This window comes from Colobus angolensis, unplaced genomic scaffold (genome assembly GCF_000951035.1).
Source record: "Colobus angolensis palliatus isolate OR3802 unplaced genomic scaffold, Cang.pa_1.0 Scaffold68, whole genome shotgun sequence".
Classification (NCBI taxonomy): Eukaryota; Metazoa; Chordata; class Mammalia; order Primates; family Cercopithecidae; genus Colobus; species Colobus angolensis.
Genome location: NW_012120487.1, coordinates 4,316,449 through 4,338,164, shown reverse-complemented (window position 1 = coordinate 4,338,164; position 21,716 = coordinate 4,316,449). Strand labels below are relative to the sequence as shown.

The 21,716-nt window shown below is 38.2% G+C and overlaps 1 protein-coding gene across 3 annotated transcripts in view; it reads left to right on the top strand.

Annotated features, from left to right (window-relative positions):
* Positions 1-21,716, top strand: part of EPS15 (epidermal growth factor receptor pathway substrate 15) — a 91,936-nt gene that overhangs the window by 62,515 nt on the left and 7,705 nt on the right. For all 3 annotated transcript variants that reach the window (XM_011926257.1, XM_011926259.1, XM_011926258.1), the window contains 3 exons: positions 1,397-1,463; positions 17,322-17,398; positions 19,343-19,505. In XM_011926257.1, coding sequence (XP_011781647.1) covers positions 1,397-1,463; positions 17,322-17,398; positions 19,343-19,505 — 307 coding nt within the window. The remainder of the gene's footprint in view (positions 1-1,396; positions 1,464-17,321; positions 17,399-19,342; positions 19,506-21,716) is intronic.

Genomic DNA, 21,716 nt, shown 5'->3' with positions numbered 1-21,716 from the left:
AGCTGTTCCTATTCGGCCATCTTGCTCCGCCCCTGCCAAGTCTTTCAGCTAGCCCCTTAAAAAGAGCCTGGTGCCAGAAAGAGGAAATTCCGTTATCTTCGTAAATATACAATTGGTTTGACTATGATTAAAAACTAAAGTATAAAGTAGGAAGACAGTTAAAAGCCAAAATCTCGGGCATTTGGTAACATCCTCACCTTTAGCAAGATCAATAGCTCTTAATCCCAGACTTTTACATAGCTTATTATTGAAAGCAGCAGGATCTTTTTAGCAAAAAGCTGTCTTTGTGTATGTGTGCATGTGTGTGTGTGTGTGTGTGTGTGTATGTGTGTACATGTGTTTTCTCTCTGAGGGTCAGAATGCAGAATTATTTTTAGATAACAATTAGAAAATAGAAATTAACATTTTATGATATTAAGTACTAGGATATGTGAGAATTAAAATAGTGTGTGCATTCTAAATGTAAAATGATATTCTGGAATCGAAAAAGGACGTTAATGGAAAAACTGGTGAAATCTAATAAAATCTATGGTTTGTAGTTTTGTACCAGTGTTCTTCGTTTTAATAGATGTACTATAATTATGTGAGATATTAACATTAGGGGAAACTGGGTGAAGAGTGTATGGGAACTCTGTACTATCTTTACAGCTCTTACGTAAATCTGAATTATTCCAAGATAAAAGGTTAGTGGTGGCTCTCACCTAAAATCCCAGTGCTTTCGGAGGCCAAGGTGGGAGGATTTCTTGAGGCCAGGAGTTTAAGAGAAACATAGTAAGACCCTGTCTCTACAAATAATAACAAAAATTACCCAGGTGTGGTGGCATACACCTGTAGTCCCAGCTATTCAGGAGGCTAAGGCAGGGGGAGAGACAGGAGGATCACTTGAGCCCAGCAGTTTGAGGTTACAGTGAGCTGTGATCACACCACTGTATTCCAGCTGGGGTGACAGAGTGAGACCCTGTCTCTAAAAAATGAAATAAGTAAAAAGTTAAAACAATGTACATCTATACAACTAGCAAGATTATGAAGAAAAAAATAAACGAAAATCACCAAAATCAGGATTGTGATTATAGAGGGGCACATGAAGACTTCTGAGGTATTGTCAGTTTCCTGGGAGATGACTACACAAGTGTTCACTTGATACATACTTGTTAAACCATAGCTCTGTTTCAAGTACTTTTCTGAATGGATGTTATATTTCACAGTTAAGATTAGAAAATAATACACATTATTTCCAGTTAGTAAGATTGCAGATCACTATGGGGAAACATTTGTTCCTAATGTCTATATTCCTTAATTAATTAAGAATTTGCAAATAGTATATTCTTTGGAGTGGTGATGAGGTTTCAGCTATGGTGTTGCCGCTCTCATTCATGGTTCTGTATGCTTTGTTTAGGTGGAAACATTGAAGCACAATGATCCTTTTGCTCCTGGTGGAACAGTTGTTGCAGCAAGCGATTCAGGTAAATAAATAATTTATCAACTTCATTGAACGTTAAACATTACATTTTTTTTTAAGATTTTTTTCTTTGCCTCTAAATATATTTGCCCTGTTATTTATAGCTTTAAAATTATTGCATAATTATATCCAATTGTAATTTACCAATAATAACAAGCATTTGTGTGTCACTTTCTACTTATCTTTCATTATTTCATTTATTGTTCATGTTGAATATTATACTAGAATATGAATTCTACCCAGTATCAGTAAACCAATAAAAATGCTTTGCTTTATAAAATGCTGTGTTGCTTGGCAGCTTTAAAGTCAGCATTGACTGTTATGGATCTTGGTCTAAGTTAAAAGATTAGTGGCTTCCAATAGAAAATGAAAATTGCTTTACAAATACAAATGGGTTCTGTTAACAATACAGAGAAAAACTAAGTGTTATTTTAGCATCCAGTCTTCATACTTCATTTATGGTATCTAATTTTTTATTTATTCTTTTAATAACCTTTTTAAATAGTAATCTCATTTTAATCATAAACTAAGGACCAGAATATTAAGCACTGTTCATCAAGATCGTACAGTTTAATAGATTTGAACCAGGTAAAGCCACAGTTCAACGTTAGGTCTGACAAAATCAAAAAGCTTTTTCAACAAAGTAACTCTGCTTCTTTTCCACTGTTTATTTAAAACAAAACATAAACAGACCAGCTATCATTTGGGAAAGCAGAAAATTTGAGGAAAATAAAGTCAAATGTCTAAATACTCTAATATGCTGAAAATAGATCGCTTTATTTTTCCAGGTGAATATAGAGTGAGTTGTTCAGTATACAAATGTATTAATTGTGACTAATTAAGGATTATGAACATAGAAAAAGAATAGTAGAAATGCCTTTACAGAAGTCTGGGTGCAGTTGGCTCATGCCTGTAATCCCAGCATTTTGGGAGGCCGAGGCAGGTAGATCACTTGAGGTCAGGAGTTTGAGACCAGCCTGGCCAACATGGTGAAAACCTGTCTCCACTAAAAATACAAAAATTAGCCGGGCATGGTGGTGGGTGCCTGTAATTCCAGCTACTTGGGAGGCAGGGGCAGGAGAATTGCTTAAACCCAGAAGGCGGAGGTTGCAGTGAGCCAAGATTGTGCCATTGCACGCCAGCCTGGGCAACAGAGTGAGACTCTGTCTCCAAAAAAAAAAAGGCTGGCTCCAAAAAACAGGTTGGGTTTCTTATAATGAACAAATTGTAACAAGATGAGATTCAGCAGAGTGCATTGTTTTCAGGTTGGAAATTAACTCCCAACATGAGTAGCAAGAGTGAGGAATACAAAAAGGAGGTATGTAGAAAACAAGATTTAATGTAGGCTGAATATTGATTTAAACAGAAACTTATAATGAGAGCAAATAAGACTTCTAAAAGGTTTATTGTATTAACAGTGGTTAAATTACATATTTTTAAGTACATGTGCTCTTTTTATACCCTCATTATTAAACTGATTATATAGCTAGGGGTATTAAAGAATTAAAAAGGATAACCTAAGAAAATGGTAGGTGCCATAGAGTTCATTAAACCAGCAAAGATTAAAGGAAGGGGAGATCACATTAAGGATAAATCAATAATGATATCAAAGTGGAATGTGGCTTTTGTGGTATGCCTTAAAAGCATGAGCTAGTATTTTAGCAGGTAAATATGGAAAGAGATTATGTGGAGCAAAAAGAACAATGTGAACAAGAAATGGAGGCAGAACACATAGGGCATATTCAAGGAAAAACTAACACATTTTTGCAAGAGCTATTTTCCTATTTTTGCAAGATAGAGGAATAGTCAAGTTAAGGCTGAAGTGGTCGGTTACAGTGTTACATTAAAGGTTTCTAATACCTCTGTTGATCTTCTGCTTAAATTCCAGTTCCTAATTCATTTCCTGTAAAGTGGTAGAATAAATGACAATAATAGTCTAGGAGGGGGCTAAGATTTATCATTAATTATAGTAATAATGGCTACTATTCATTGAACACTTGCAGAGTTCCAACAGTCAACATGCTAATCATTTTTCTCTACTTGGTCCCATTTAATTCTCACAACAGCTACATTAGATAATTTGTACTATGTTTATTGTACAGACAAGGAAAATCCAGGCATGGAGAGACGAAACAGTTTTCAGAAGGTTAAAGTTGTAGTATTAGATGTACTCAATTCAAATGAGGTCTCTGGTTTTCCACCTGCCTCTTTGGTCATTCTTTCTTAATCTCTTTTGTTGATATTTCCTCTTTTTCTCAACCTCTTAATATTGTGTTGTCCCAAGTCTTATGGGACATAAGAAAAGAAAAAGTCTCTTTTCTTTTTTATCTGTATTCCCTTTGGGGAAATCATCTGTGGCTTCAAATACTATTGATACACTGATCTATCTCTAGTCACACCTCTTTCCTGAACTCCAGGCTCATTTTTCCAGCTAATTTATTTGGAATCTCCATGTGAATGTCTGATAGATACATCTAATGCATAAATCTAACACAAAACAGCTATTTTTCCTTCCTAGACCTGCTTTTCTAGGCACCTTCCACATCTTAGTTCATGGTTCATCTTTAATGTAGTCTAAGATGATTCTAAAATCTTAGAATCATCCTTGGTTCTTCTTTTGCTCTTCCTCTATCTCTAATCTGTCAGGAAATCTTATTGACTCTACCTTCAAATTATATCCAGTAAAAGCCTTACAGTGGCCTGCACTTTTCTAACAATATCTCATCATTATTCCCATTACTCACTCTGCTACAGCCACACTGGTCTTCTTGCTGCTGCACAAACAACAGAGCCATGTTCTTTGGCCCTTTGCACTAGCTGTTCCCTCTTCCTGGTATGATCCTTCTCCATATGTTCATATGATAATCTCTATTACCTCTGACAAATCTTAATTCAGATGTCACCTTCTCAGTGAAGCTTATTCTGGCCACTCTATCTAACATTTACAAGTACCACTACCCAGCTCAGTGCTCCCACATTACTATTCTCTACTTTTCTTCTTTCATTATAACTTATTACTTTCCGTCTTATTATATAAATTACTTTATTTTTCTCTTATCTGTTTCCTTTTCATCCTGTTAGAAATTAAGCTCCAGAAGGAATTGAGATCTTTGTTTTCACTGATGTAACCCAAGAACCTGAAAATGTGCCTGGGCGTATATTATTAAATGAACAAATGAGCCAGCTGCTCTTCTCAGAGCACATGTAATGGGAGTCCAGTGGGTAGATATTATTTATTTTGTTATGATAAGTAGTTTTTTTAAATTGTGGTAAAATATACATAACATAAAGTTTGGCATTTTAACCTTTTTTAAATGTACAGTTCAAAGGCATTAAGTACATTCACATTGTTGTGCAATCATCACCACCATCCATCTCAAGAACTTTTTTCATATTCCAGAACTGAAATTCTATATCCATTAGATAATTCCCTATCCTCCCTCTCACCAACCCTAACAACCATCATTACTACTCTGTATACTTACATAAGTGGAATCATAAAGTATTTGTCTTTTGATGATTGACTTATTTCATTTACCATAATGTTCTCAAGGTTCATCCACATAGTAGAATGTATCTGAATTTTTTACCTTTTTTAGGCTTAATAATAGTCTATCATATGTATATACTGCATTTTGTTTTTTCATTCATTAATGGACACTTAGTTGCCCACATTTTGTCTATGTGCATAATGTTACTGTGAATGTGTGGGTACAGATATCTGTTTGAGTCCCTGCTTTCAATTCTTTTGGGTATAATTCTAAAAGTAGAATTGCTGGATCACAGGGTAATGCTGTTTTTAGTTTTTTGAGAAACGATCATACTATTCTCTGCAGCAGCTGTACTGTTTTATACTCCAACCAACAGTTCACAGTGGTTCCAGTGTCTCCACATCTTTGCCAACCCTTACTATTTTCTGTTTTATTATAATAGACATCCTAATGGGTGTGAAGTGGTATCTTACTGCTTTGATTTGTATTTCCCTAATGATTAGTATGTTGTGCATTTTTTAATATGCTTATTGGCTATTTGTATATCTTCTATGGAGAAATATCTATTCAAGTCCTCTGCCCATTTCTAAATCAGGATGTTTTTTGTTGAATTTTTTATATATCCTAGATATTAACCCCTTATCAGATAAATGATTTGCAAATATTTTCTCCTATCCCATGGGTTACCTTTTCATTCTGTTAATACTGTCCACTGGTGAACAAAAGTTTTTAATTTTGATGTAGCTCTTTTTATCTATTGTGTTGTTGTTGCCTTTGCTTTTAGTGTTATAACCAAGAAAGCATTGCTAAATCCAGTGTCAGGAAGCACTTTCCCATAAGTTTTATAGTTTTAGCTCTTACATTTAGGTATTTAATCCATTTTGAGTTAATTTTTGTATATGGTGTGAGGTAAGAGTCCATCTTCATTCATTTGCATATGGATATTCAGTTTTCCCATCACCTTTTCTTGTAAAGACTGTCCTTTTTCCATGTTTGTTCTTGGCACATGTGTTGAAAATCATTTGACCATATATGTGAGGGTTTGTTTCTGGATTCTGGATTCTGTTCCATTGATCTATATGGTCTGTATTTATGCAGTTCCTCACTGTTTTAATGAATGTAGCTTTGAAATAAAATTTGACTTCGTTGTTCCTTTTTAAGACTGCTTTGGGCCAGGCACAGTGGCTCATGCATGTAATCCCAGCACTTTGGGAGGTCAAGGTGGATGGATCACCTGAGCTCAGGAGTTCAAGACCAGCCTGGTCAATGTCTGAGTTCAGGAGTTAAAGACTAGCCTGGGCAACATAGTGAGACTCCATTTCTACAAAAAATGCAAAAATCAGCTAGTCATAGTGGGATGCACCTGTACTCCCAGCTACTTGGGAAGCTGAGGTGGAAGGATCACTTGAGCCAAGAGGCAGAGGTTGCAGTGAGCTAAGATCATGCCATTGTGCTCTAGCCTGGGTGACTGAGCCAGACCCTGTCTCAAAAAAAAAAAAAGAAAAGAAAAGGACTGCTTTGGCTATTCAGGTTCCTTGAGATTCCATATGAATTTTAGGATGAATTTTTCTATTTCTGCCAACAAAAAAAGTAATTGGGATTTTTGATAGGGATTGCATTGAGTCTGTAGATCACTTTGGGTAATATTACTATCTTAACAATATTAAGTCTTCTAATCTGTGAACATGGGATGTCTTTCCATTTGTTTGTGTCTTTAATTTCTTTCAGAATGTGTTGGTAGTTGTCAGTATATGAGTTCTCCTTGGTTAATTCCTAAGTATTTCATTCTTTTTGATGCTGTTGTAAATGGAATTGTTTTCTTTATTTCCTTTCCAGATTGTTCATTGTTAGTATATAGAAATATGACTGATTTTTATATGTTGATTTTTGTATCCTGCTACTGTGCCAAATTCAACTATTAGTTCTAATGGTTTTTTGGTGGAATCTTTAGGGTTTTCTACATATAAGATCATGTCATTTGCAAACAAATTTTATTTCTTTATTTTGAATCTGGATGCCTTTTCTTTCTTTTTCTTGCCTAAATGCTTTGGCTAGGACTTCCACTACTATATTGCAGGGGTCCCCAAACCCTGGGCCACAGACCAGTACCAGTCTGTGGCCTGTTAGGAACCAGGCCGCACAGCAGGAGGTGAGTGATGGGCGAGTGAGCAGTACCTAATGCCTGAGCTCCACCTCCTGTCAGATCAGCAGCAGCATTAGATTCTCATAGGAGCTTGACCGTTATTGTGAACTACACATGTGAGGGATCTAGGTTGTGTACTCCTTATGAGAATCTAATACCTGATGATCTGAAGTGGAACAGTTTCATCCCGAAATCATTCCCCTCATCCCACCCACAAGTCCATAAAAAAATTGTCTTCCACAAAACCGGTCCCTGGTGCCAAAAAGGTTAGGAACTGCTGCTCTACTGAATAGAAGTGGTAGAAATGGTAAAAGCAGGCATCCTTGTCTTGTTCCTTATTGTAGAGAAATGGTTTCAGCCTCTCAAGATTGAGGGTGATATTTGCTGTTGGCTTTTCATATATGGCCTTTATTAAGTTGAGGTAGTTTCCTTCTATTCTTAGCTTGTTGAGTGTTTTTATCATGAAAGGGTTTTGAATCCTGTCAAATACTTTTGTTGTATCCATTGAAATGATTGGTGTTGTGTTTTTCCCCTCATTCTGTTAATGTGTATTACATTGAATGATTTTTGTATGTTGAACCATTCTTATATTCCAGGAATAAATCCCACTTGAACATGGTATATAATCCTTTTAATGTGCTGTTGAATTCTGTTGAGGATGTTTACATCAATCTTCATAAAGGATATTGATCTGTGGTTTTCTTTTCTCATTTGTATGTGTTCATCTGGCTTTGATATCAGAGTAATACTGGCTTCACAGAATTAGTATGGAATTGTTCCTTCCTCTTCAATTTTTTGGAAGAGTTTGAGGGAGATTGGTTTTGATTATACTTTAAATGTTTGGTAGAATTCACCCATGAAGTCATGTTATCGTGGACTTTTCTTTGTTGGGAGGTGTTTCGTTTTGTTAATTTTAAAAATAATGGTGGCCAGGCACGGTGGCTCATGCCTGTAATCCCAGCACTTTGGGAGGTTGAGGCGGGTGGATCACTTGAGGTCAAGAGTTCGAGACCAGCCTGGCCAACATGGTGAAACCCCATCTCTACTAAAAATACAAAAATATGCCGGGCGTGGTGGTTGGCGCCTGTCATCCCAACTACGCAGGAGACTGAGGTAGGAGAATCGCTTGAACCCGGGGTGTGGAGGTTGCAGTAAGCCGAGACACCACTGCACTCCAGCCTGGGCAACAAAGCGAGACTCCGTCTCAAAAAAAATTAAAAATATGGAATGCCACACAAATTTGCATGTTATCCTAGCACAGGGGCCATGCTAAACCTCTCTGTATCGTTCCAGTTTTAGTATATGTGCTGCTGAAGTGAGCACTGTTGGAAGGTTTTTGATTACAGATTTGATCTCTTTATTAGTTATGAGTCAATTCAGATTTTCTGTGTTTTTGTGACTCATCCTCCATAAGTTGTGCTTCTCAGAATTTGTTCTCATTTATACTATTCAGTTTGTTGTATAATTGTTCGTAGCACTGTCTTAACAATCCTTTTTATTTCTGTGAAATTACTAGTAATGTCCCCTCTTTCATTTCTGATTTTAGTTATTGAGTCTTGTTTTCTTAGTCCATCTAGCTATAGGAATGTCAATTTTGTTGATCTTTTCAAAGAACAAACATGATTCTATTGATTTTCTCTTATTTTTCTCTTGTCTGTGTTGTCTCTGCTCCAATTTATATTGTTCATTTCTTTCTGCTTTGAGTTTAGCTTGCTTTTCTTTTTTTAGATCCTTTACAGTGTAAAGTTAGGTTGTTGATTTGAACTCTTCTTTTTTAAGTATTTATAATTAGAAGTTTATCTCAACACAGCTTTTGCTGCTGCATCCCATTAGTTTTAGTAATGCTGTGTTTTCATTTTCATTTGTTTCAAGATATTTTCTAATTTTCCTTGTGATTTTTCTTTGGCCAGTTGGTTGAATGTGATATTTAATTTCCACCTATTTGTAGGTCATCTAGTTTTGCTTCTGCTGTTAATTTTTAGTTTTATTCTGTTTTAATTGGAAGAAATACATTTATTTATTATTTCTATTTTGAGATAGAGTCTCATTCTGTCACCCAGACTGGAGTGCAGTGGTGCAATCTCAGCTCACTGCGACCTCCATCTCCTGGGTTCAAGTGATTCTCCTGCCTCAGCTTCCCAAGTAGCTGAGATTACAGGTACGCACCACCACGCCCAGCTAATTTTTGTATTTTTAGTAGAGACAGGGTTTCACCATGTTGGCCAGGCTGGTCTCGAACTCCTGACCTCAAGCCATTTAATTGTATCTTTGAAGGTAAATAATATATGGAGCTGGATCCCAAATCCTGAGAATGCCAGAACTACAGGTCCAAAACATGGTGCGCTATTCTCAGCAGAGTTCAGAAGGGTCAAAACTCAAGGTGTTATGAGGCAGAGAACGTACGAAATTCGTGCATTCATTTAGCAGCCCCCATGAGACCAGAAACAGACCCCACGAGTCTTTGAAGATGGGGAAAATTCAACTCCTGGTTTTATAGATAAAAGAATGAGGAGTGCCAAAAATGTTACATTGAAATCTCTTCATTTTTCTCATACAATCTGAAGCCTGAGCTATCTTATCCTAAACTCATAGCAGCTGATGCTGCAGTTTAGGTTTGAGATCAGTCCCTCAATCCATTCAAGAGTGACTCGAGGCATAGAGCTCTAATCAGGACAGCTTTTTAACAAGAACCTTCTAGTGACATACCGATTTAGTTTATAAGATTTTAATTTACAAATTTAAAAAGCTACATCTTTAACTTTTTCTCCTTTTTCTTTCTTCACATCACTCTTTTCCTTATCTATATCTTACTCTTTGTCATCTTTTCTGTCCTTTTTGCTTCCTTCTGTTTCCTGCCCTTCTTTCTTCTCTACATCCTGATTGGCAATCTTGTTGTTGATAAAGTGGTGCAGGGCAACTAGGGAATGTGTCAGGGAGGCAAAGTACCCTACCATCGTTTGGTCGTTGGTCTTCAGGTAAAAGGCCTTGACAGACTGCTGCAGGCTGATGTCTGGCAGCAGATTGAAGACTTCCTGCAGCTAATGATCTGGTGGTTGATTGGCAGCTTGCCTGTGGCTGTTTTTTCCAGGTAGCTCCTGATACCCAGAAGCTTGGAGTTCAGTCTCTTCAAACCATGGACCTCTTTGTGATCAGCTGGGAAAGACTGTCCACTGTAGCCTCTTTGATGTCTTGTAACAAGTGTTCAGCTCCAGCTGCCTCAGCTTCCTTTGCTCCAGTTTCATTAGTCGCATGCTCAAATGTTTTTGAGGTTGGAGTGCCATCATCATGGACTTCTCTCACTGAAATATATGCTTCTGTGGGCAGTCCCAGATCCTTTAGTTTCAGTCAGTAATACCAATACTGAGTTAGGGTAGTGTCTTTTCATGAGTTCATTGATGGCAATGTCATTCTTGTGTAGTTTAGGGCCTGTGTGGTACCACCGAACTATTCTTTGGCATTAATTTTCTTAAACATTCCATACGTTTTCCAAATAATCATGGTCTAAAAACAAGACAGAATTATCTTTGTCATCTTCATCAAAAGGGATTCCAGAACTGTTGGATACATCAAGTACTTTTGTCTGCCATGACCCCAAAAGCACACCAACAATGCACTTCTGGTTTCCAACCTTGCTGATTCGGTTGAAGTGATCCACCACACTGAGCAGCACTGGAAGGTGGACTACTGCCTTCTGCACTGCCAGCTCTGACATCTTGACACACGCCGCCCACTAGGCCTAGCTCCCTGCAACTCACAAACTCCAGCAATAGCAGCAACTCCTGTGAAGACTACTTAATTTTTTGATGAAAAAAATGTGTGTGCATGGGCAGGTATGAATTTATATATAGTCATGCATTGCTTAATGATGGGAAAATGTGAGAAATGTGTTGTTAGGGGAACATCAGAATGTATACTGACATAAACCTAGATGGTGTAGCTTACTACATACCTAGGCTATTTGTCATATAGCCTATTGCTCCTAGGCTACAAACTTACACAGCCTTGAATACTATACTGAATACTGTAGGCAGTTGTAACACAATGGTAAGTATTTATGTATCTAAATTTAGAAAGTATAGAGTAAAAATTCAGTATACATTCAGAGTAAAATAGAAATGGTATACCTGTATAGGACACTTAACCATGAACGGAGCTTGCAGGGCTGGAAGTTGCTCTGGGTGAGTCAGTGAGTCAAGTAATCAGTGAATGTGAAGGCCTAAGACATCAGTGTACACTGTTGTAAACCTTATTAACACTGTACACTTATACTACACTAAATTTATGAAAATATTTTTCTTCGATAATAAATTAACCTTATCTTACTGTAACTTTTTTACTTTGTAAAACTTCAAAAATTTTTTGAACTTTCTGACTCTTGTAAGAAACTCTTAGCTTAAAACACTATACAGCTGTACAAAAATATTTTCTGTCTGTATATCTAAACTTTGCCCACTTTTAAATTTTTTTTTTTTTTTTTTTACTTTTAAACTTTTTTCTTAAAAGTAAGACGCGAAAGAGAAAAAAAAATTAAGACACAAACACATGAACCTGGGCCTACACGTAGTCAGTACCATCAATATCACTGTCTTCCACCTCCACATCTTGTCCCACTGGAAAGTCTTTGAGGGCAATCAAACACATGAAGCTGTCATCTCTTATGATAACAATGCCTTCTTCTGGTACATCTCCTGAAGGACCTGCCTGAGGCTGTTTTACAGTTAACTTACTTTTTGTATAAGTAGAAGACATACATTCTAAAATAATGATTGGCCGGGCATAGTGGCTCACACTTGTAATCCCAGCACTTTGAGAGGCCATGGTGGGTGGATCAGCTGAGGTCAGCAGTTCGAGACCAGCCCGGCCAACATGGTGAAACTCCATCTCTACTAAAAAATACAAAAAAAAATTAGCTGGGTGTGTTGGCACACACCTGTAATGCCAGCTACTCGGGAGGCTGAGGCACAAGAATCCCTTGAACCTGGGAGGTGGAGGTTGCAGTGAGACAAGATCGCACTCCAGGCAGGGCAACGGAATGAGAGTCCATTTCAAAAAAAAACAAAATAGGCTGGGCGTGGTGGCTCATGCCTGTTATCCCAGCACTTTGGGAGGCCGGGGTGGGTGGATCACCTGAGATCAGGAGTTTGAGACCAGCCTGGCCAACATGGTGAAACCCTGTGTCTACTAAAAGTGCAAAAATTAGCCAGGCATGGTAGCACGTGCCTATAATCCTAGCTACTCAGGAGGCTAAGGCAGGAGAATCGCTTGAACCCAGGAGGCGGAGGTTTCAGTGAGCCGAGATCATGCCACTGCACTCCAGCCTGGGCTACAGAGTGAGACTATATCCTTTAAAAAAAAAAAAACCAAACAAACAAAATAATAATAAAATAACGATTAAAAAGTATAGTATAGTAAATATGTAAACCAGTAACGTAGTTGTTTATTATCATTATCAAATATGGGTTGAGCATCCGAGGTCTGAAAAGTCTAAAATTTGAAAATCTAAACCTTTTTGAGCACTAATATGATGCTCCAAGGAAATGCTCGTTGGAGCATTTTGGGTTTCAGGATTTTTGGATTTGGGATACTCAAGTTATAAGCATATACAGTACAAATATCCCAAAATCTGCAAAAATCTGAAATCCGAAACACTCCTTCTCCCAAGCATTTCGGATAAGGGATACTCAACCTGCATTGTGTACTCCACATAATTGTGTGTGCTATAACCTGGATACGACTGGCAACATAGGTTTGTTTACATCAACATCACCACAAACACATGAGTAATGCATTGGACTATGGATATTATGATGGCTATGAAGCATTAGGTGATATGAATTTTTTAGCCCAATTATAATCTTATTGGGCCACCATCATATATGTAGTCTGTTGTTGACCAAACATTGTTATGTGACACATGTCAAGATTTCTGGTAGTTAGCTGTTTTTCAGGGAATTATTAGTGAGTCTTAAAATTGGTTTCCCTTATTCCTTGTTATTCAGCTGGTTGTGCTAAGAAATGCTATGATATTTGTTTGGAGGATTCTTAATAGACAGTTTTGTCCCTTTTTTCTTTGCATATTTTCAACAAATATGAGCATCTCCTATTTTCCAGACCTTGTGTTATGCCTTGAGGATACAGCTGTGAACAAAACAAAGTTGCTGTCTTCATAGAGTTTGTATAAGAAAGATAGGCAATAAACAAATATATGTCAAATACTGATGAGTACTGTGATTAAATCAGGGTAAAGGATAAAAAGTGATATACCTAAAATGTGCCTTTATCATGTACACTTTCACAAAAAACCATATCAACATAGCATGATCTCAAATATGTAAGAAAAAAATACCAGGAATAAAGGCTGTTAAGGAAGTATGCTGAAATATTCATAAGGGTTATTTCTGATAGTGAGATTTAGGGATGATTTTTTAATTATACTTTTACATATTTTTCCAAAGCATTCATTACCTTTATTCTTGGGGGAGAGGCGGTACTAATGAGGTCATGTGTGTACCTAAAGCCTGGTTCTGCTGGCTCATAGCTCCTGTGTGCACCAAGAGGAAGAAAGTCACCTGCATGGTTTCTCTTTTTTTTTTTTTTTTTTTTTGAGGCGGAGTCTTGCTCTGTCACCTGGGCTGGAGTGCAGTGGCTGGATCTCAGCTCACTGCAAGCTCCGCCTCCCGGGTTTATGCCATTCTCCTGCCTCAGCCTCCGGAGTAGCTGGGACTACAGGCGCCCGCCACCTCGCCCGGCTAGTTTTTTGTATTTTTAGTAGAGACAGGGTTTCACCGTGTTAACCAGGTTGGTCTCGATCTCCTGACCTCATGATCCGCCCGTCTCGGCCTTCCAAAGTGCTGGGATTACAGGCTTGAGCCACCGCGCCCGGCCGGTTTCTCTAAAAGTGTTTCTGGAACTCCCCCCAGCAGGTGTCTTACACGTGATCTGAACAAGTTCAACTCAGTGAGTCCTTCTGCTTTCTGAACAAGCCTCTGCCTTCTGAACAAGCCTCTGCCTCCTGAACAGGCCTCTGCCTCATATCAACCCTGATCAGTATCTGAGAAGGTTATTTGTCATTCATCTAAGATTTGTCTTTCCGCAGTGTTTAGTGCTAAATAGGTCGTTTATGAGGAAAGTGTAGAAAAACTCTTTAGTAAGGTACTATATAATCTTCATTAGAAGAGTAATTTTTTAAATTAATTTTGTTCACAATATATGCTTCACAATATTCCAGTCGAATCTGACCTAACTCAGGCTATTGCACACATGTTGTGACTTGTAAAGGCTATGGGACAGGACAGAGAAAAGGCATGAAGCAAATTTTCAGTCTCACAAGTGAAATGAGCCCAACTCTTTTTCCCTTGTCAACAGTCAGGGAGAGCATCTTCAGCCCACTCAGGCTGTGCCTCAGCTACCTCAGCATCAGAAATAACAGGAGCCGGGCAGGTGGCCTATAATCCCAGCACTTTGGGAGGCTTAGGCTGGCAGATCGCTGGAGGTCAGAAGTTTGAGACCAGCCTGGCCAACATGGTGAAATCCCGTCTCTACTAAAAATACAAAGAAAGAATTAACCAGGTGTGGTAGCACACACCTGTATTCCCAGCTACTTGGGAGGCTGAGGCACGAGAATCACTTGAATCTGGGAGGCAGAGGTTGCAGTGAACTGAGATCTAATAGGAAAAGGAGAGAAAGAAGGGAAACTCTGAAACAGAACCTACGATGAGGCTGGGCCCCAGGCTGAGGACTTGGCAGATATGTATCAATGAAAAGGCCATCTTTTATAGCTAGAATTGTAGGATTTCCTATAACCCTGAACTTCCCGACATCCTTTTCAGGATCAGAGTTGCTGGTATATCCTTAAAGGCCTGATTTTTCTGTGCTTCTACCCAGTCCTTTTTCCCACTTGGGCTCCCCCTGGTCTGCAGCTGTCTTGGTAACGAAATGTTTGGTGACAAAGCAAACAAAAATAGCGTATCTTCTTTGTTCCTCTTATTATGTCCAAAATATACTCATTTTTAGAGATATGGGCACACTTTACACATTCAAACAGGTGGGTAGGCACACTTTTGTTCTAAGCATAGTTTGAGGGGAACTCTTCCTTTTTTTTTTTCTTTTTTTTTTTTGAGACAGAGTCTCACTCTGTCGCCCAGGCTGGAGTGCAGTGGCGCAATCTCAGCTCACTGCAGCCCCCACCTTCCAGGTTCAAGTGATTCTCCTGTCTCAGCCTCCCGAGTAGCTGAGATTACAGGCGTGTACCACCACGCCCGTCTAATTTTTGTATTTTTAGTAGAGACGGAGTTTCACCGTGTTGGCCAGGCTGGTCTCGAACTCCTGACCTCAGGTGATCTGCCCGCCTCGGCCTCCCAAAGTGCTGGGATTACAGGCGTGAGCCACCGTGCCCGGCCTGAGGAGAACTTTTCTATGCCTCTTTGTCTTGCCTTCTCTTTTGCAGTTCTTTGCTTGCCTTCCTTTCCAACTGTTTGCTTTGTTTCTTTCCATCTTCCTGTATCAGGCAGCAATTCCTATAAACATTCTTTGATGTTATTGGTAGTCCTTACACCTGAATAGGTGAAACCTATCTCAGAGTAGATCATGCATTCCAGCTGAAAATGTTAGTCTACTTGGTAAGTGCAATGTGATGGAAGAAACAACTTCTCAGGCCTGTGAAACATTGATTAAATATACTTTTTTGTTTCTTTGTTTGTTAGAGACAGACATGCTCTGTCACCCAGGCTGGAGTGCAGTGTCACGATCTCGGCTCACTGCAGCCTCCGCCTCCTGAGTTCAAGCAATTCTCCTGCCTCAGCCTCCCAAGCAGCTGGTATTACAGGCATGTGCCACCACGTGCAGCTAATTGTTTGTATTTTTAGTAGAGACAGGGTTTCTCCATGTTGGCCAGGCTGGTCTCGAAATCCTGGCCTCAAATGATCTACCCACCTATGTTTCCCAAAGTCCTGGGATTACAAGTATGAGCCACTGCACCTGGCCTGTTAAATATACTTTTGTAGTTACTGTTCCTTCTGCCTGGTAGCCTGGTTTCTTTTCCCCATGTTTATCTATTTGGTAAACTCCATTTCTTATTCAAAAGATTTTATTTAAAAGCTAAATGTAGTGACTTCTTTGCTCCTTTTCCAGATTCACCCAGGCAGTTAGTGACTCCCACTACAGGTTTTTCGTACCTCTCTCATGACCCATATAAGACTGTTTTATTATTATTTGTTTACATATCTTTTACTAGACTGTGAACTTTTTCAAGGGTAGGAATTGTATCATTTTATTTTCTCAGACTTGGTATATGGTCAACAAATGTTTGTTGACTGTCCGTTCTTCTTTGGATAGGACTTATACCCTGTTTTCAAGGACCTTACAATCTAATAAGGGTGATCAGTTACAGGTAACCATGGTACAAAGTAGAATGCAATTAGTGCCACAGAGAAGGAAAAAATTACTTCTTGCTGTGGGAAGTAGTGACACCTAAGTTACTCCTGGGTGTGTTGATGAGGTAGCATTTGAAATGGGCCTTGAAGGATGAGTATGAAACGTGGCATTAGTGGCATTATATTAGCTTTTTGTACTTCTTGATGTCTTTATTAGCAGTAATTTAAGTTCATAGGAGCTATATTATTTGACATGTGTCCCAAAGCCTTACCTATAAATCATCTAGTTATTACTTTACCTATACTTTACCTATAAATCATTACTTTATTTGCTATTACTTTACCTATAAATCATTCATCAGTTGATTTATACAAAGGAATACATCTTGTGAGGTTATCAGTATACACTCTGTCTTTGTGGGTGTCAGTCATAAATTCAGGAATTAATATTTGAGACTGTATGTTTTCAACTGTCTGAATGTTATTAACCAAAAGAAAACATGAAATTTGATGCCTTGGCTGGCTTGGTGGCTCATGCCTATAATTCCAGCACTCTGGGAGGCTGAGGCAGGAGGATCACTTGAACCCAGGAGTTTGAGATCAGCCTGGGCAACATGGCAAAACCCCATCCCCACAAAAAATACAGAAATTAGTCAGGCACAGTGGCACATACACGTAGTCCCAGCTACTCAGGAGGCTGAGGTGGAAGGATCACTTGAGCCTGGGAGATTGAGGCTGCAGTGAGCCATGAGTGTACCACTGCTCTCCAGGCTGGGTGACAGAGTGAGACTCTGTCTCAAAAAAAAAAAAAGGATGTCTTTCTGTCCTGTTTCATTTATTTTCTTTATTCATTTTAGCCACAGACCCCTTTGCTTCTGTTTTTGGGAATGAATCATTTGGAGATGGATTTGCCGACTTCAGCACATTGTCAAAGGTAATTTACAGTAATTAATGGGAAGGGAAAACACACTGTGTTTCCACCAAAAGAGCAATCCTCCTTTGAATTACATAGTCCTTTCACAAAGTTGCAACTTGATTTCAGTAAATCACAGCAAATGTTGATTTCAGATAGAAATGAAAGATAACATATAGTTAAAGTAGAGACATTTCTTTATATAACTAGACTGTATTGATGGTATAGGCAATTATAATTTTCTATTGGCATGTTTGCTCAGCAACTTCATATTTAATCTTCTGTCTTTTTAAACATGTTTCTCCCAGTTGAACCACATTTTCCCCCTGTTGACTGTCTGGATCAATAGGTGTAAAATCTGGGTTTTTATTTCGTCCTCTCTGTGTTGATTACTTGATTTTATGTTCTGAGGTTGTTAGAGTCAGTATTAAAGTAATTAATACACAAAGTCCAGTACTAAATGTCCACTACTTATTTTCCACTGTGGCTGTGGTATCGATTCAGGCTAAGAGAAAAGGAGGATTAGATTGTTGGTTCCTTGGTTCTCAACTGAGGGTTATTTTGCCACCAGAGGAACATTTGGCAATGTTTAGAGACCTTTTTGGTTTTCACAGTTGAGTAAGAGATGCTACTCATATCTAGAAGATAGAGATGAGGGATGCTATTTAATACAGTCCACTCTCTAGTCCCCCGCAATATGCAGTTATGTCCAGCCCAAAATGTCACTGTTGAGCATTGCCTAAATAAATGTAAAATTGTGAAGTATGTGATTCATTATAGAAAAGTTAATCTTTTCTTACATATTCGAAAGGCAGGGTCTTCCGACACACATTAAGATTTATCATTCCAGCCAGGTACGGTGGCTCATGCCTGTTATCCCAGCACTTTGAGAGGCCAAGGCAGGTGGATTGTCTGAGCTCAGGAGTTCAAGATCAGTCTGGGCAACATGGCGAAACCTCGTCTTGACCAAAAAATACAAAAAGTTGGCCAGGCATGGTGGTGCGCACCTGTAGTCCCAGCTGCTCGGAAGGCTGAGGTGGGAGGATCACATGAGCCCAAGAGGCAGAGGTCGCAGTTGAGCCTAGATTGTGCCACTGTACTCCAACCTTAGAGTGAGACCTCGTCTCAAAAAAAAAAAAAAAAAAAAATTATTTCGTGGAATCAGTTTGCTTTAAAAAATTGACTTTCAGGCTGACTTTGCAGTAACTCAGGCCTGTAATCCCAGCATCTTAGGAGGCTGAGATGAGAGGATTGCTTGAGCCCAGGAGTTCAAGACCAGACTGGGCAGCATAACAAAACCCCATCTCTACAAAATAAAAATTAAAAAATAGCTAGGCATGTTGGTACATGCCTGTAGTCCTAGCTATTCAAGAGGCTAACTGAGGCAGGAGGATCCCTAGAGCCCAGGGGTTCAAGACTGCAGTGAGCTATGATTGTGCCACTGTACTCCAGCTTAGGATACTTAGGAGACTCCTGCCTCTTAAAAAAAAAAAAAAAACCATTGACTTTCAAGTTGTCTTTATAGTTTGTCAAGATGTCATTTTCTTTGCATTAGTATTAAATCTCATATTTAAGTTCATTAGGAAGTATGGAATCCATTTTTTTTTCCTTTGATTACCATTTAGATCAGATACTCATTTGTGGAAAGGCATTCAGTCCCTTTAAAATGGGCCTCAGGTGGTTTTGCATTGAATATTTCCTGAAGCTTGATAAACTTTTAATCTAGATTGAACTTTTTTTGGTTTGATCTGTTACTCTTAATAAGTAATGATGTTAGAATCACTACTCATATAGAATAACTTTTTTTCAAAAATTTCTCCCATTGGACTCTGAATGCAAAGGTTAAAATGACAGTGGTCTCAGAATTCAAATAAATAAAACCGTATAATACTTAAGTCTGAATGCTACATGACTACCACAGTTTGCTTGGTGTAGCCATGTATAACCATTTCTTTTTAAACAAAGGTCAACAATGAAGATCCTTTTAGTTCAGCCACATCGAGCTCTGTCAGCAATGCAGTGATTACAAAAAATGTATTTGAGGAAACATCGGTCAAAAGTGAAGATGAACCCCCAGCACTGCCACCAAAGGTCGGAACTCCAACAAGACCCTGCCCACCACCACCTGGTATGAGATTTGGTACTTTTCTTCAGTCAACTACATGGCTTTTCTCTTTCTGAAAAGTATTGTGTGGAGCTTACTTATATAAAGGGCTTCAAATGAAACAAGTCAAACATATGTCAGAAGCCTCCTGCTGTCATTCATTCTGACCTAACTGCCGAATTACAGACATGCACCTAAGAGATCAGCATGTGTACATTTCATGAGCTGTCTTTCTGCTAAGACCTGTTTTTCTTTTCTTTTCTTTTCTTTTCTTTTCTTTTCTTTTTAACTCAATCATTTCAGAGAGGCAGTAAATGGAAAAGGGAAAGTGTCAAGAAAATCTCTTTGCCTTTTAGAAACTCATTGATTATCCATTTGAATAACAGTTTCCTGTACTTTGGTGTTTTAATTGTAATATATTTAAGAGAAGATTGTTTCAAAGTCCTTTTCCCGTAACGTATAAAGTCTTCCTTAAGTCCTTTAATGTGAGAATATATGGCCTCTTTAGTATCCAGAATTCAGCAATGTAGTGATTTGAAACAAAGTATTGGTTTTCTTGAAGGAAAATGGTATTTTAGCTAACTTAAAAGATTCCTTTTTTTTTTTTTTTTTGAGATGGAAACTTGCTCTGTCTCCCAGGCTGGAGTGCAGTGGCACAATCTCAGCTCACTGCAGCCTCAGCCTCCCGGGTTCAAGGGATTCTCCTGCCTCAGCCTCCCGAGTAGCTGGGAATACAGGCATGATCCACCACGCCTACCTAATTTTTATATTTTTATTAGATATTGGGTTTCACCATGTTGGCCAGACTGGTCTCTATCTCCTGACCTCAAGTGATCTGCCCACCTCGGCCTCCCAGAGTGCTGGGATTACAGGTGTGAGCCACCACGCCTGGCCAAGACTCTTTTCTAATAGTGATTTTTATCTTATTTTTGTTTGTATGATTAGTATGTGTGTGTATGTATATGTTTAGCACTATACAAAGGAAAGTTTGTTTTGTTTTTAGGTCATAATAAGTAGGTAAAAGGATAATTCCTTGAGTAGTTGTAGTGCTGTTGGGCTATTATGTGAGAAGACACATTTTAGTACATTTTTTTAAAAATCATACCTCATTCCTTGGGAAATTTTTAGTCTCAGTAGTTACAGATTAATACTGCCTTTTCATCATAACCTTTCCATGGTCTTGAGCAGGTAAGTTTTTTTTCCTGACTAAAAGGATTGCATGTACAATTGTTAATACCTGATAATCTGTTGAAAAATCAGGTAAATGAGTTAAGTGATTCCTTCTAAGGAAAAGTAGCTTATGTCATATATTTCTAGAAGTGAGTTTGCCAGAATATATTTAAAAATAAATAATGGTTAATTTGCACATTTAACATTTTACACTTGCATGATGCTAATAGTGAGGTTGTTTTTTTAAATCTTAAGTAAAATAATATGCTAGTGCTTTTGTTAAATCTAAGAATCTTCAGCCAAGGGATTATATATCATTGTAAAAAGATTAAGGAAAAGACTGGTTTGTTGGAAAGAACACTGAACTGGGAGTCTAAAAATCTGGGTTCTGTTTCTGGATGTTCTGTAACTGTGATCTTAAGTGTATAATTTCATATATCTGATCCTTGCCTGTTAAATATTGGCAGCAATTCTAATTTTGCCTACTTTCGCAGGATTATTGGAAGGATCCATTGAGATATGAGCATCTTTTCTAAGCAGCTACAGTGATGGAATCTGTTGTGTTATGATTGCTATTACCAGCTTATGCATTTTAGGAAAAAAATGTATTTAGAGATATTTGATCCCTAATTTTATTATCTTTTCTTCAAGAAGTACTAAGTTTAAGAAAGACTTAGAGAACTTGTTTGAAAATGGTAATGAATTAGTGAGTGACTAATAGGACAGAATACTATTGTTGGGTCAGAGATTATTTGATCAGCAACCACAAAGATTTAGGCCCTGGGCTTCAAAACATTTTTTCTTCATTTTGAAATACAGTAAATAACAAAAAATTGGCAGGGTTTTACTACAGTAATTTTAAAATTGTATGCTGCTAGGTATTGTATCTAGAACTATAGAAAAATCAGAAGAATTTTCCCATTTTTCAGAGGTCATTTGCTCTTACTGCCACTAGTGGATAACTGTTATCAGGCTGAGGGTTATAACAGCAGAGGCAGGCCATTTCTGTCTTTATTCTTTATTATTCTCCTTCTGTTTAATCCATTCGTCTCTCTTTTTGGGAAC